The sequence below is a fragment of the Stegodyphus dumicola genome, chromosome 7 (genome assembly GCF_044657685.1).
Source record: "Stegodyphus dumicola isolate Sdum_Otavi_A_Nest chromosome 7, ASM4465768v1".
In the NCBI taxonomy this organism is placed as follows: Eukaryota; Metazoa; Arthropoda; class Arachnida; order Araneae; family Eresidae; genus Stegodyphus; species Stegodyphus dumicola.
In genome coordinates, this window is record NC_140774.1 from 26,833,480 (window position 1) to 26,848,439 (window position 14,960).

Consider the following 14,960-nt stretch of genomic DNA (forward strand, 5'->3'; position numbering starts at 1 on the left):
ACTATTCAAGACAGTTTCTGAGATAGTTCAATGATTTAAAAACGGAGTGTAAAAATTATAGTTTAAATAAACGCTAAAATATCTTGAAAGGAAAACTTACACTATGGCAAAGTTATATTACATTACAAACCTTACACTGTGACATTACATCATATCAAAGACAGGTATTCTTTTATTAAGACAGATATTCTTTTATTAAGACAGATATTCTTGGAATAAAATGGCATCAAATATTATTAGTAGTAAATGAATTTTAAAAGGTGGATTTTTTGTTGCAAAATGTAATTTACGCCCTATTATAGAGAATTTTGATGAAGCTATCCATTTTTATGTACAAGATTATAATTTCAGAATGGAGTATGACGATAAATAAACAAGTACTGGATCTTTTATTCAATAGTTGGCAGAAATACAACAAATCACATTCGCAAATGTTATTTCTAGTATAAAGATTTGAAAAAATTCCAAATGCAATATGAAATAAGGATGGTGTATTTCAGGTGAATTGAGAATACGGCAAAGCACACTAGGGCTATCTGCCTCAGGGAGGGATGCCTTCGTGGAGGACTTTCTAAGGGAAACTGGCTCGTATACACGAAATAACGATGGAATATTTAATAATTTCCAAAAAAAACTCATACAAAGAAATACAAAGATTGAAATTTTTGAAATCACAATAGATTTTAAAGTCAATTTTGTCGTTTTACTTTGTATGTAAAAATTGCTTTCACTTATTCCTTTAACTAATTCTTACTTTTAATGCTAGCATGTAATTTTTGTGCTTAGCTTCATGTTTGTACCCTTTTCTAGTGTATCTTAATGAAATTATGGCTTTACCAATCTCAGACGATTTGTTAAAAAAAAAAAAAAAACAGATGCGATTGGATTTTATTTTATCCTCTTTGTTATACAGTATAACTCTAGTTTTGCCTTCTTACACAAAAAGTATGTCAATTATGTTAATTTTTTCTTAAATATGTGAAATATAAAATGCTCAGAATGAAAACATTTATTATTTATCTTCAAATAGGCGTTATAATTAGTAATGAATTAGTTAAAAGGGGGTAATAAAAGGGGAACGTGAAATCACTTTCATTTTTCAAAGGGGCTAGAGTTTAAAAAAAAGAGGCGGTGTTATGTTCACCTCTTTGTGGAATGGGCTGGAAATCAAAACTCTACACAATAAATATCATAAATATTTTACTCTTGCTCCAACGTACAAACTTGAAATACAATTCACTTATATCTTTAGAACACAATTACAATAAAAATAATCGCGTGTTGCCACATCTCTGAAACACAAAACTTCATTCATTTTTTAGCTTTATACGAATATCGGAAGCGCGCTCTTTCGGCGAGCAATGGATGGCGTAACACACTGGGCCCCCATGACCCCGTCATAAGCTGAAATTTTCAGTGGTTTAACTCCTCTACCACGTCTAGGGCTGATCAAGAATGGTTCTGAAAAGTCAGTTCCGCATTTAAGAAATGGTCTTCCGGGATTCACTCTCTCAGAAGGTAAATCAGCCATCATTTGTTTCGAAAACTCAGAGCAAAATCTGGCTCAGATAACGCACTTTCTTATTTCTTATTTCTTTTCTTATTTCTGCGTATTGCAGTTTTTGCTCCTATAATCCAATACTTTTGTTTCATTGCAGAGGTAACTAATTGTACTCCTCCGTGCATATAATTAAGGTGATAAAATGTCACTAACAATTTTGTAACAGGATGATTCTTAGGCAATATTATTTGATGTTTCACAGAGTCTGGTAAGCTGGCATTTCTTAAACGTCCTACACGTAGTATGCCACTGTTGTCTAAGAACGGTTTTAGAGAAATTAAAGAACTTTTCTTTAACACTCTCGCTTTCTCTAAAGTAGCTATTTCCTTTTTATACTCAGTTCTTTGGACTAGTTTGATTAGAATATCATGCGCTTCTTTTAGTTCACTTGTTTCTAAGAAAGGAGCCAAAATCTTACTCCCCCTCACATTTCTTATAAACCTTAAACACCAAGCAACAACTCTCTGCAACTTACTCCAAACTGAAAATTTGTTCCAAAGCTGCTCAACTTAATTTTACAAAACATTTGACAGATTTTTTTTGCTCTCTTAGTATTTCCTCACTGTCTACATTTGGTAATCCTCTAACCCAATGTTTAGACCAACTCTCAAAACATTTTCGAAGACAAATTGGACCTGACCACCATTTTTCATTAAGTACCAACTTCTCAGCCAAGATTCCTCTAATAAGCAAATCTGCGAGATTATCGTCAGACGGACAGTAATACCAATCACTTGGACTCGATCTTTCCTGAATTTCCACAACCCGGTTGGCAACGAACTGTTTCCATCTCTTCGCACTTCCCTTCACCCAATGCAACGCAATACAAGAATCACTCCAAAACAATATTCTTCCAATTTTATCCTTAAAGACACTCTTAAGGTAATTTCCCACTCTAGCACCTATTACCATGGCCATTAGCTCCAACCGTGGCAGCGTTAATTTCTTTAATGGTGACACTCTACTCTTCGACATTATAAAGGATACTCTGTAATTCCCATTATTCTCACAATATCTAAAATAAACAACAGTTCCGTAAGCACTTGGTGAAGCATCGCAAAACACATGTACTTCGGATTGCTCATTCTCACAATCCAGAAAACAATATCTCGGAATAGTAACGTCTATCAATTTTTCAATTTCTTTACACCACGTTATCCACTTTTGCTGCAAGTCCTCCGGCAATTCTTCGTCCCAATCACACGCTCTCTCCCAAATTTCCTGTAACAATAACTTTATACGTATCACAAACGGCGCAATCAAACCAATAGGATCAAAGATTCTTGCAGCTGTCTGTAAAACACATCTTTTAGTGCGTCGCAGCATTTTCCACGAATCCACCAAACCCTTCACCTCCAACGACAACTCATCTCTATCAGGATTCCAATTCAACCCTAGGACTTTCAGTTGTTGAACTCCCACTATCTCACTGTCACTAAGTCCATTTTCTATCCACAATTTTTCTAATTCTCTACTGTTCGACCTCAGTTTCCTTAAATTAAATCCACCACTCTTTAATATTGATACAGCATCCGACGACAACTCAAATGATTCTCTCACACTGTCTCCACCATAATATAAATCGTCTACGTAAAGTGATGAATTTAACATTTCAAATGACTTCGGTTTACTTTCCTTATATTTTTTATATGATGCTTTATCGTAGCACTCAAAATGAAAGGGGAACTTTTACATCCAAAGGGTAGTCTTTTCATTCTCATAATTTTATATTCTTCACTAGGGTTATCTGAATACCAAAGAAATTTTAAGAATTTTCTATCTCTTTCAGAAATTTTTATTATTAAGAAAGCCTTCACTATATCACCATTAAACGCTATTTTGTAATTACGAAATTTTAGAATCACATCAAGAATATTTGGATTTAAATTTGGGCCAGTTTCCAAACAATCGTTTAAAGAAAGATTACCTTTAGATTTTTGCAGTTAAAGACTATACGAACGTTAGTTGTTTCTTTATCTTGATAACTGCTCTATGAGGCATAAAATACTCATGCTCATCTCTACCACATTCCTCAATAACTCCATTTTGTTTTTGGTCATTTATTATATCCCTATACTCATTAGCAACCCAATCATTTTTAAAAAAATCCTTTACTAACTCATCAAACCTCTTTTTAGCTAAAAAATAATTATTTCCTAATTCATCGTAACTAAACTTCCATAATAAATCAGTTTCATATCTCTCATTCACGAATTTTAAATTTTTCTCAAATTTATCTATCAGCGCTTTATCAACTACATTTAACTCTTCTTTTACTTTAATTCCTAAAGCATCAAGCTCCCATAATATCTGAACATCTAAAGCGGTTACACAAAAATTCGCTGAAACTGCAGTCTTAACATTTGGCTTGTAAACATCTTGACTTCCCTGTAAAGCAAAAAGGGAAAATAATAAATATAATGATTAATATAATATAATGAATAAATATAATGAAAATATAAATGATTTTGCAAAAAGGGATTCTGGTTTTTGTTTACCTTTTGATGACAAATAAATATCGCATTCACGACCTAAACTTTGGGGTTCGAACCATGTCTCTCCCTGTTTAACTGCTATATGGGTTTTTAATTCACGATCAAGTTCACTGAATATTTTATCCGAAACCATAAGATCACATAACGATTTAAAATCTTTTACATTTCTCAACTGACAATAATATTCAAAATTTCCACTTAACCTTGATGCAAACTGTACAAAGTTCTCAGATGACAATTTTTGCGTAGAACGAAAATGATTTAAGCACTCTTGAGGGGTTGGTTGAAATTCCTTTAAAATCATGGACTTTAGTTTATCGTAATTATTAATATCTTCTTCCTTCACATATACCATTAAATTAGTGAATTCTCCCAAAATATTTAATAGGATTTCTGCTTTTAAATCTTCAGGTACTTGTTTTGTCCTAAAAGCCCTTTCAATTGATTGAAAAAAGAGATTAAAGGATTCTGCTTTAGTAGGTACAGAAATTGTTAATGTTTTTACACTTTTAATTAAATTTTCCATATTTCGATTTGAGTTGTCCGTCTCAACATTTGGATTTTGTAGCAAGTCTTTTCTAGTGTTGGCTAAAGCTAATTCCGCCTCTAAATGAGAAAGTTTTATTTTCTCTAAGTCTAATCTAATTTCGTTTTCCGATTTTTCTTTCTCAATTTGTATTTTCTTTTCCTCTAGAATATTATCAATAACATTTTGCACAAATTCAGCATCATTTGCACAAACTTCTGAACTTTCTATTAAAGTTTTCAAAGTAATAATTTTCGCTCCGCTCGGAATTACTAATCCTAATTCCTCCGCGACGAGCGTCAACTCGTCTTTTTTTAATGACTTAAGCGACTTCAGACTCATCTTAATTCAAAGAAAAATACAACCTTGAATTGACAACTAGAACACAACGAGTACAAAAACGAACACAATCAAACTCAACACAGACTCTATCAACTCAAATTATCAAGTAGGAACACCTCAATACACAACACTAATAAACAGAATTTAACACTAAACATTAATACAACAAACCAAATAACTACTCACCATAATCAAGGAAAGCATCATCTTCACCGTTAATTTCCCTGCAACACATATTCCCATATCAACACATTATTTTTTCTCTCAAAATTTGATGATACGCATTATTACTATCACATTTCCACCTTACTCCACTTCCTGACACCAAAAATGTTATGTTCACCTCTTTGTGGAAAGGGCTGGAAATCAAAACTCTACACAATAAATATCATAAATATTTTACTCTTGCTCCAACGTACAAACTGGAAACACAATTCACTTATATCTTTAGAACACAATTACAATAAAAATATTCGCGTGTTGCCACATCTCTGAAACACAAAACTTCATTCATTTTTTAGGCTTTATACGAATATCGGAAGCGCGCTCTTTCGGCGAGCAATGGATGGCGTAACAGGCGGGTTACAGCTCAAAAAGGAAACTTTTAATTGGATAATTAATAACTATATATATTTCAAGCATGAAAAAAAAAGAATTCGTCTTTGCAAAAATAGTTTTTTAAATTCTAATATCTAGTTTAAAAAATTGCTTATTCGAATTCGATACTGAGGCAACTTTAGACCAAACTCTCAAACTGAACTTTTTCCTTTTTTCCTATCGAAATCCTGATACATAAAAATAGTTTATCTGTTTAAGAAACAGCATAAAAGATCAAAGATTTTCCCTCACCCTTCCCAAGGGATAAAAGTCCTCATAATGGATAATGCGATGGTATATCTTTCCACTGTAAGAGATAATACATAACATGAAGTATTGGATATTCATTCTCAAACATTTAGAAATGCGTGTACAAAAGTACTGCGAGCGTGTAAAATACCACAATTTCGATGAATTTTTGTATTGTTCTTTAATCCAGATAGGTAGTGATAACTTGGCATCGAACTTAACGTGGAGTCAGTTAAGAGATAATACGGAATCTAACACAACGGACAGACGCAGTAAGGCTTGAGGCGTAATATGAGGCTGGCTTGTAAATATACGTTTCATTAACTGCCTTAAACATAGTAGTATCTCAATCTATTTCCACTCAAGATCCTATTTTTATCAGGATGCATTGTAATACGCAAAACCCAAATGAGTATTTCTTTAATGTACATTACTGCTCTAAATTAAATATACAGTAGTACTTAGAGAGAATGCAGAAAAATATGGTTGAGGACTTTATTTCTTTAAATTTTAATCTCAAAAATGTACTTCAAATCACGAAATTTCTTAGAAATGAGATAAAAATTAAGTGGAAACAGTTTCGGCATTGCGAATGTGGCAGTTTATAAAACTGAATGGTGAAAAAATATAAAACTGAATGAGGAAATTCATGATCTCCGGAAATCGGGAAGTCCAAGTAGCAAAATATACATTATGCTTTAAAAGAATTTCGATAACTTTAACTGAAAACTAGCGGAGACAATTATAAGCAAATTTATTGACTCAGGTAATTTTTCATTGCTTATTTACTAAACGATTCCGATCAAACGAAAACGCTACGAAATGAAAACTGTTCATTTTAGCGATTAATGGTTCTGAATCGAATAGAACAGCACTCAGAATAAACATTGTAGCTACCCACTTCAAACTGTTAGTTACTAATATCTTCCTAATTCTACCCGTAAAGATATTCTTTTTTTTTTTTTTACTTTACTTATGTATTTTACTGACTGGTGAATATTTTACTGGCAGTATATTTTACTGACTTTAGTATGATGAATATTTTACTGACTGGACGTATTACTCTGTGGAGACCATATTAAAAGCTATATTTCGTGTTTACAAAGCCCTTCTGCTTCATTACTGAAACTGATTTCATAAAATTTTCTAGTTTAGTTTGAAAAACTTTAAAAGAAAAGGAAAGAAGATTTCGTTCATTGCGGAACGACCAAATACTTTGCTGTCTAAAACTATCAACCTAAAATCACATAAAATATAAATTAATCTAAAAGATATTTCTATTAGCTTGATTCGCACTAAAACGTATGAAATAAGATAATTATAAGAGTTCTTGATCACAACATTCAAAAACTACAGTTGCTCTTAATATTGGCTTCTGAAATTTTTGAGTGTTGTGGTCAAGAAGTCATATAATTATCTTATTTCTTACTTTTTAGTGCGAATCAAGCTAATAGAAATAGCTTTTAAATTTAAAAAAAAATATATATATACAGTAAGACCCCGCTTAACGCTGTTTCGTTTAGCGCTGTTTCGGTTTAGCGCTCTTTTATTTCAACCCGGGGATTCCACGAAATCGCTCGCAGCATACGTGGATCCCGCGAAATATTATGCAGCGATAGGTTTCAAATACATATCCGAAAGAGTGTACTTGTATTTCTTGTTTGGTGCGGTATCGTACAGACATATTTTGAAGGGGTAAATGTGGAAGATGTCGAAGAAATAATTCAAGAAGCAGCGGCTAGTCTTTCTAATGATGAGCTCAAGGAATTAACTGAACAAGAAGAAAACAAAAATGTTGACAGCAGTGATTCAGAAGAAGAGCAAAAAGAACTTTCGATGGCGTTTGTAAAAAGGAGTTTGTCTACCATAACTGAAATAATGGATCAATTCATTGAAAATGATCCGAATTTTGACAGGAGCTCAAAAGTAAGGCGTGGTGTTAGAGATGCTCTATCCGTTTATGAAGAACTTTTAAGAGAACAACGCAAAAGAAAAAGGCAAACAACATTAGATGCTTTTGTCACAAAAAGGCAGAACACTGAAAACGCGGAAGGCTAACTTAATATGACTGACTTAGAATTTTATTTGTTTTTTTTTTTTAAGAATATTCGTTTTGTTATTTATATTTTGTTTTTATTTTTGCAAGAAATAATAATGTGGTATTAATTTGGGCTTTAAGAAATAAATGTTTGGTTTTATTTTTATTAAAAAAACATACTTTTTAAATTTAATACCTAACCAATTTCCTAGTCATCTTCCCCTAACCCCAATATTTACATGTAAAGATAGCCTCGTTTAGCGCTGTTTCGCATTACGCTCTACTTTGATGGAACGTATCCCCCGCGTTAAGCGGGGTCTTACTGTATCTTATTTTAAAGCTTTCTCGTTCTGAAATTTACCAAGCATCGCTTTCTGTATTTATTAAGCACCATATTTTTACTAAGAAGCTCTAATTTCACTCAGTTTTAATTAAATTTTGCGTAATCGATTATTTTTGGAAATTCTTAATGTTTTCTTTTAGTCCAAATGGGCAATTTGCTCAGAGGGACTATTAATTTCGTTTTCGCATTTTGTGTTGATTCACTATGAGTGTTGTTTCATTTTCAAATTCTTGCCACCAAATATTATCGCCCTGTATTATATATAAAGAAATTAAATAATGAAGAAGCTGTATAAATGTACGTATGTTTCTCGCATTGTGATAAAACAACGGTACCTAGAATCATCCAATTTTAAATAATGTAGTCCTCCTGCGAATATGGGCATCTGGAAGCCCAAATTTGAAATTTAGAATTCCTTTCATTATCGATTTCCTATTTTGTAAAACTTTAACGAATTTTTGATTAACAAACTCAAGGATTTTAAAGCGAGCTACGGTTAACGTTGTACAGAAAAAAAAAAAAAAAAAAAAAAAAAAAAAAAAAAAAAAAAAATTATCTCCAGCGCGCGAGACTGTCTATCGGATATTCTAAAGCTATGCTCATTTTAAAATTATTTTGCGTTATTGCTCTTGAACTTAATTTTATGGTTTAAGGTATCCGACCTCGTTCGGGTACCATTTTCTTAAAAATGGTTTTTATTTTAACTATAAACATATTAATTTGAGGATAAGCATATTAATTGATGAAAACAGCTTAAAACGTAAGGCTGAGTAGTTTTAATTTTGAAAAATAATGAAAAAAAGGATAATTTTTCCTTAAATTTTGTCTTTACGGCAACAACCACGGTGAAAAATTTACGTATAAATATGCAGTTTTTTAAAATTTGTATTTATATTTACACTTGTTTTGTATACAATGAAGCAAAATAATTAAGAAATATTCATATATTCTTGAGATATGTCAAAATGTATAGTATTTACTGTATATTTTCCTATTATTGCATCCAAAATCTAAAAATAAAAAGTAACAATTCAACTTCTAATTAATATTTCTAAAATCTTCCGCTTCAGAGCATGCATCAGATTATATGAAACATGTATAGAAAGCATCATTTAATTTTATAGATAAAATTTTGAGTTATGGCTGTTACTATTGGCAATATTTACAGAAAAAACATTTTTCAGAAAACAAGTTTAAAGTTTTCATAAAACAATTTCTTAGTGAAAGAAGCATCTCTGATAATTAAAATTCGCCTGCTTTGTTAGTGACACCTTACTTTTTCTTCACACACTTTGCACTTTTTCTTTTGAACAAAACGTAAATTTTTATTTGGGTTTTTGTAAAACTTGTGGAATGCCGCCAAGAGTCATGATTTTGCACTTTATCAAGTTTTCGAATTCCCTGCTCAGTGTAAAATTCAGGATACATACACCTATCCTTGAAAATGCTTCAAGTAAATCATCCATCATTAAATAACACAACCCTTACATTTGCTCCAAACATTAATGTTCGCAAGTTTCTGAATGTTTCTTTCGGAACAATTTGCAATAAAATGCCATTAATACGTTCCCTGATATTTTGAGTTTTGCCATGTATGCACTTTATAATAACTCTTGTTTATGTAATCAACTCCATATATGCAGGTTTAATCAAAATATATGTTGATATACCAGAGGTTTTAGCCTGATTTTTTTTTCTTCCTGATTTTTTCCTGATTTCTGCAATCGCACATTCGAACTCATTGATTGAGAGCATTGGCTTCGAAGAAGAACTACAATGGAACAAGCAGCTAGTACAACCTTCTGCATCTCAATTAAATTTTCACATTACTTCTAATTGCACTCCCTAATTCTGCAGTTTATCAATAAAAGAATCAGCCAGTTTAGCTTTTCCTTTCAATTCAGGAGCGGAGTTTTTTACTTTTCGTAGTCTACTACCAACCCTTTTCTACACATGTCCAATGCATTCCAGTTTCTTGACCGAATCTTTACCATATAAATCTTTCACAGTTAAAAACCCCTTAGAATCCCCATCCTCATAATACTCCGTGTACTTCAGCTTTCGTAATGTAATAAGTCATTCAAAAAGCGCATAAGCACCAACTGCTTCCATACCCGAGGCTGCTTTTTTATAATTTGCAGAACAATTATGTTACACTTTACATATGTCGTGCTGAAGATAGCATTCCATTCTGTTTATTTTGCTGCAAATGGTGCAAAAATGTGACATAGCTTTTAAATTAAGCACTTTGTCAACGCTAATCGACAAAGCAGCAACACATCCATTCAACGTCGAATACCCTCTGCGCCAAACTAAATACGAAATTAAGGGAAAAAAACTATCGCCAGATTCTTAAAATGAATTACAAAATATCTAAGCTTAGTACGAAGGTTTATAATTTACAAAATTTTGATAATAAATAAGGTTTCTTAATAGGTATATCTATTTAAACTCTCACTTCCGGCCTAGAATATTGGAACTTCGGGTTTATTTTCTTACAGAAAAATGCTTATAACTTCAGTTCTAATTAACCAATCAACAAGCAGACACTTGTATTTGATAGCCAAAGATGTATTCTTTAAGATAATGTAATAAAGTAAAAATCGAAATTTTGACCGAAAATCGTCTTTTGTACGAGGTCGGATACCTTAAGTGCGAAGAACATGATAATTAATAAATAAAAGTTACACACAAAATGTTAAAAAAACACCCCTTTGGACGAATTTAAAATCTGAAAACTTTCAGATTCATATATATAGATATACGAGGCACGTTCAGAAAGTAAGTTCCGTTTCAATTTATCTCCGCTGCAGCTCTGCGATCGCATTTCCGCACATGCGCAGTAGACGCTCTGTATCAAGGAGAAGAAACGCGCGCCATTTGGAGATCGCTGTCCGTCACGTACGCTTTGTTGTGCTTGTTTACAATGTCGGTGTTGATTGAAAATCCCGCCGCTTGTGAAATCAGATCTGTGATTCGTTTTCTGAATGCGAGGAAAGTGAAACCCAGTGAAATTTATCGGCAAATTTGCGATGTTTACGGACCAAAAGCGATGAGTGATTCAATGGTGAGAAGATGGGTTCGAAAGTTCAATGACGGACGTAGTGATGTGCACGATGAAGAACGAAGTGGGCGTCCATCTTTGCTTACAGAAGAACTGGTTCACTCGATTGATGACAAGATCCATGAAAACCGAAGGTTTACAATTAGTGTTCTCGCTATGGAATTTCCCCAAATTTCACGATCACTAATGCATGAAATTGTTACCGAAAAACTGAAATTTCGTAAACTTTGCTCACGTTGGGTACCAAAGATTCTTACTGAGCAACACAAAACAAAACGGATGGGTAGTGCACTTCCGTTTTTGACCCGTTATGCTGAAAGCGGCGAAGAATTTCTGACACAAATGATGTGCACAGTGTTCTGGAACTGGAAAGGCATCTTGCTCGTTGATTTCTTACCGCGTGGTCAAACAATCAGAGCAGATGCTTATTGCGAGACACTTCGGAAATTGCGCCGCGCAATACAGAATAAGCGCCGAGGATTGCTGTCAAAAGGTGTTGTTTTTCTTCGCGACAACGCACGACAACACACTGCAAATGTGACGAAAAACCTTCTACAGGGATTTGGCTGGAACGTGTTTGACCATCCTCCGTACAGCCCTGACCTCGCTCCTAGCGACTTTCATCTGTTCTTACATCTTAAGTCTTTCCTTGGCGGTCAACACTTCAACAATGACAACGAGCTGAAAGAAACTGTTTCCAACTGGTTGAAGACACAGGCGGCAAATTTCTATGAAGAAGGTATACAAAAACTTGTGCCACGCTATGACAAATGCCTGCAATATTTCGGCAGTTATGTGGAAAAGTTGTTCAATTTTGTGCAATAAATAACTTTTCTGTAGCTGTACACAATTTACTTTTATTACCAAACGGAACTTACTTTCTGGACGTACATTGTATATTCTGATTCAGTAAGCAGTTTTTAGCGCGGCCGTTATACTTTATTAGTTCGTAGCGTGTGCCATCTTTTAATGAGATGCTACACTAATCTTTTTGCGTACTATGAAAAGTAAGCGGATTCGGCAGAACGTAGCTTTATGACAGAGAATTTGTACCTTAAAAATAGCTTTTCACAATCTACATAAAATACAAAATGGGAAAAAAAATGCGTGACTTAATAGCAGATATTGTGATAGTATTTGGGAGTATTTTTTTTCATCCAATATGTAATTTAATTTTATGTAGTATAGAATATATAAAGATGGTACAATAAAAAGCAAAACGTCCTAGCCGACATTTTTATGCGCGTTTAAAATTACTGACATTCATAAATATTTTTCTCAGAAACGATAACAAGAAGAGGAAAAGAAAATCTGAAAGGTTTCAGGTTTTAAATTACGTCCAAAGAGGCGTTTTTTTAACATTTTGTGTTTTACCTTTATTTATTAAATATCATGTTCTTCGCACTTAAACCATAAAATTTAGTTAAATAGCAATATAGCAAAATAATTTTAAATCGAGCATGTCTTTAGAATTTCCGATACACATTCTCACGCGCTGAAGATTTTTTTTTTTTTTTTTTTTGTGTGTGTGTGTGTGTGTGTACAGCGTTGCCATTGCTAGCTATGAAATCCTTGAGTTTGTTAATCAAAAATGCGTTAAAGTTTTACAAAATATGAAATCGATAATAAAACAAATTCCAAATTTCGACTTCCGGATGCTCCTATTCGCAGTAGGATTACGACATTCAAAATTTGAGGGCTCTAGGTACCGTTGTTTTATCACATTGCGAGAAACATACATACATTTATGCAGATTCTTCATTATTTAATTTCTTCTTATATAATACAGGCGATAATATTTGGTGGCAACAGCTTAAAGTGAAATGGACATTCAAAGTGATTCGACGCAAAATCGTAAAACGAAACCAATAGTCCCTCAGGGATAAAGCCCCTTTGGACTAATAATAATTGGTCTAAACTCTAAACAATAGTAAAAGTGTTTTAAAGAACTAATTATTGTTCTAAAGAACAAAATTATAAGAGACCTTGAACCATTTGTAATTTTTGTTTCTTCCGTTACTTTTAGTTATTCTTTTTGTTTTCAAGGTTGATTTAATGTATGTAACCAAATGAACTTACCCATTCTCAAACTTGAATTGCTAGAAAATATAGGTAAGTAACTTTCCTTTTGATTATAAGCATGTTATTCCCCCTTTCTTGCGCTTCTTAAATGCCATCAGGTTAACCGTGAATATATTATTCCCAGTATATCGAGAGCTGACTGTGCATATCTGGAAACAGTTTTTGGCAAACAAAAGTCAATAGTTTTAACGAATACCCTGCATAAATAAAAATCTTAAATTCCAAATTATTGTAGAGAAATAATATTTGAGATCCTTCTGCATCTTTATTGCTTTTTACAGAACGCTAACCTTTAGAATCTCTAGGCTAAGCTATGTATATTTCTAACACCAAAAGCATTTTCATATTCATTTCACGGACACCACAGGGAATTATTGTCAGTTCATCAAAATTTCACAATAGTTACTTATTTCTTGACTGTAAGAACATTACATATTCTTACACTCAGAACATTTCATATTCAGAACATTACATATTCAGAACGCGTTGCATTACACTATGTATTAATGAGAAACACTAACAGAAATTGCAGTGAAACCAATCACATCAAAAGAAAGTTGCAGGCCTTATTAGAAAGTCAAATTTTTTTTAAAGGAAATTGTATCTCCAATCACTATTAGTAAAGTATGCAAACGGTAATAGCATTAATAAAAAAGTCAAAGTGTGGGAATGGTAATGGCTTCACGCACATTAACAGAGCATATGAAAATGGTTTCGTCAGTCATTAAGAGAAAAATAAGTTTTAATTTCTTAAAATAATTTGATTTATTAATTCTCAGATTATATAAAAAAGGAATTTTCTTACCTATCTCTCACTGTGAATAAGGAATCCATTGTAAAAACAGCCAACAGCTATGAAGAGTGAAAATTCAGATATATCCTTTACTATATTCTACTGCTGTTGCTCTAGTCTGTATTCTACAAAAGTGTGTTTGTATTGCCAGTTCTGCTTCACACTTATGTTAACAGATAGGAAAGAAAGACTGGGTTTTAGAATAAACAAGCCAACTTTTTTTTTTCTTGCTGAATCACAATCTGTAGTTATTCACCTTATCTCGGTTCCATTTTTCTGAAAAACACGCATTTTAGAGTAAAAATAAAAGATAACAAACACAGGTATTTTACGTCTGAAGATTACGCTCCTTTTTGGGTTTGGAATTAACAAAAACTCAATACTAGTTGAGTCAGCATCCTGACTTAACTATTTCTTTGTGGTGGAACAGATATTTTCTTTTGCTGGCCTATTTAAAAGTAAATACCACTTAAGGGAAGGTGACATCACTTCCAGTGTAGGATTCTATCCTGTTTAAATCTTACTTAAAATTCGTACTTAGACTGAAAAGAGAATTATCGCTCCGTCTGTCAAAGTATAATAGAGTCCTAAGAAAGCTGTACATAGGCTTTTCATTAAATATTGAATTTAGTGCGTATAAATTAAAACATCGCAGCTTGCAAGTAGTATATAACAGAAACTTGGCTTTACAAATTAATAACGATTCGTAGCCTCTGATTGCAATATAACTCGCCTAATTAAGCTTTGGATCAAATTTATAATTGCGCGAATTCAAAATGGCTAATGCTGGAATACTAACTTAGCAGAGCTGGTCTAGAGAAAGTACAACTGGCGAGCGTCGCTGTCAATATTCTACATCTCAAACCTTGA

General features: G+C 32.9%; 2 protein-coding genes across 2 annotated transcripts; one reads left to right on the forward strand and one right to left on the reverse strand.

The window, feature by feature from the left end:
* Positions 1–1,034: 1,034 nt before the first annotated feature.
* LOC146996134 (uncharacterized) lies at positions 1,035–14,556 on the reverse strand. The gene is made up of 2 exons (XM_035355660.2): positions 14,103–14,556; positions 1,035–3,949 (listed from the first exon to the last, which is right to left on the reverse strand). The coding sequence occupies exon 2, from the start codon at positions 3,170–3,172 to the stop codon at positions 2,066–2,068; it is 1,107 nt and encodes a 368-aa protein (XP_035211551.2). The 5' UTR covers positions 3,173–3,949; positions 14,103–14,556; the 3' UTR covers positions 1,035–2,065.
* Positions 11,078–12,040, forward strand: LOC146996135 (histone-lysine N-methyltransferase SETMAR-like). Its single transcript, XM_085821369.1, has one exon. It carries the CDS (start codon positions 11,078–11,080, stop codon positions 12,038–12,040), a length of 963 nt encoding a protein of 320 aa, XP_085677495.1.
* Positions 14,557–14,960: the final 404 nt, after the last annotated feature.

What these genes read in the sequence shown, in the direction of transcription:
- LOC146996134 (XM_035355660.2), bottom strand. Translation starts at nt 3,172, where the DNA reads ATGTTAAATTCATCACTTTACGTAGACGATTTATATTATGGTGGAGAC.
- LOC146996135 (XM_085821369.1), top strand. Translation starts at nt 11,078, where the DNA reads ATGTCGGTGTTGATTGAAAATCCCGCCGCTTGTGAAATCAGATCTGTG.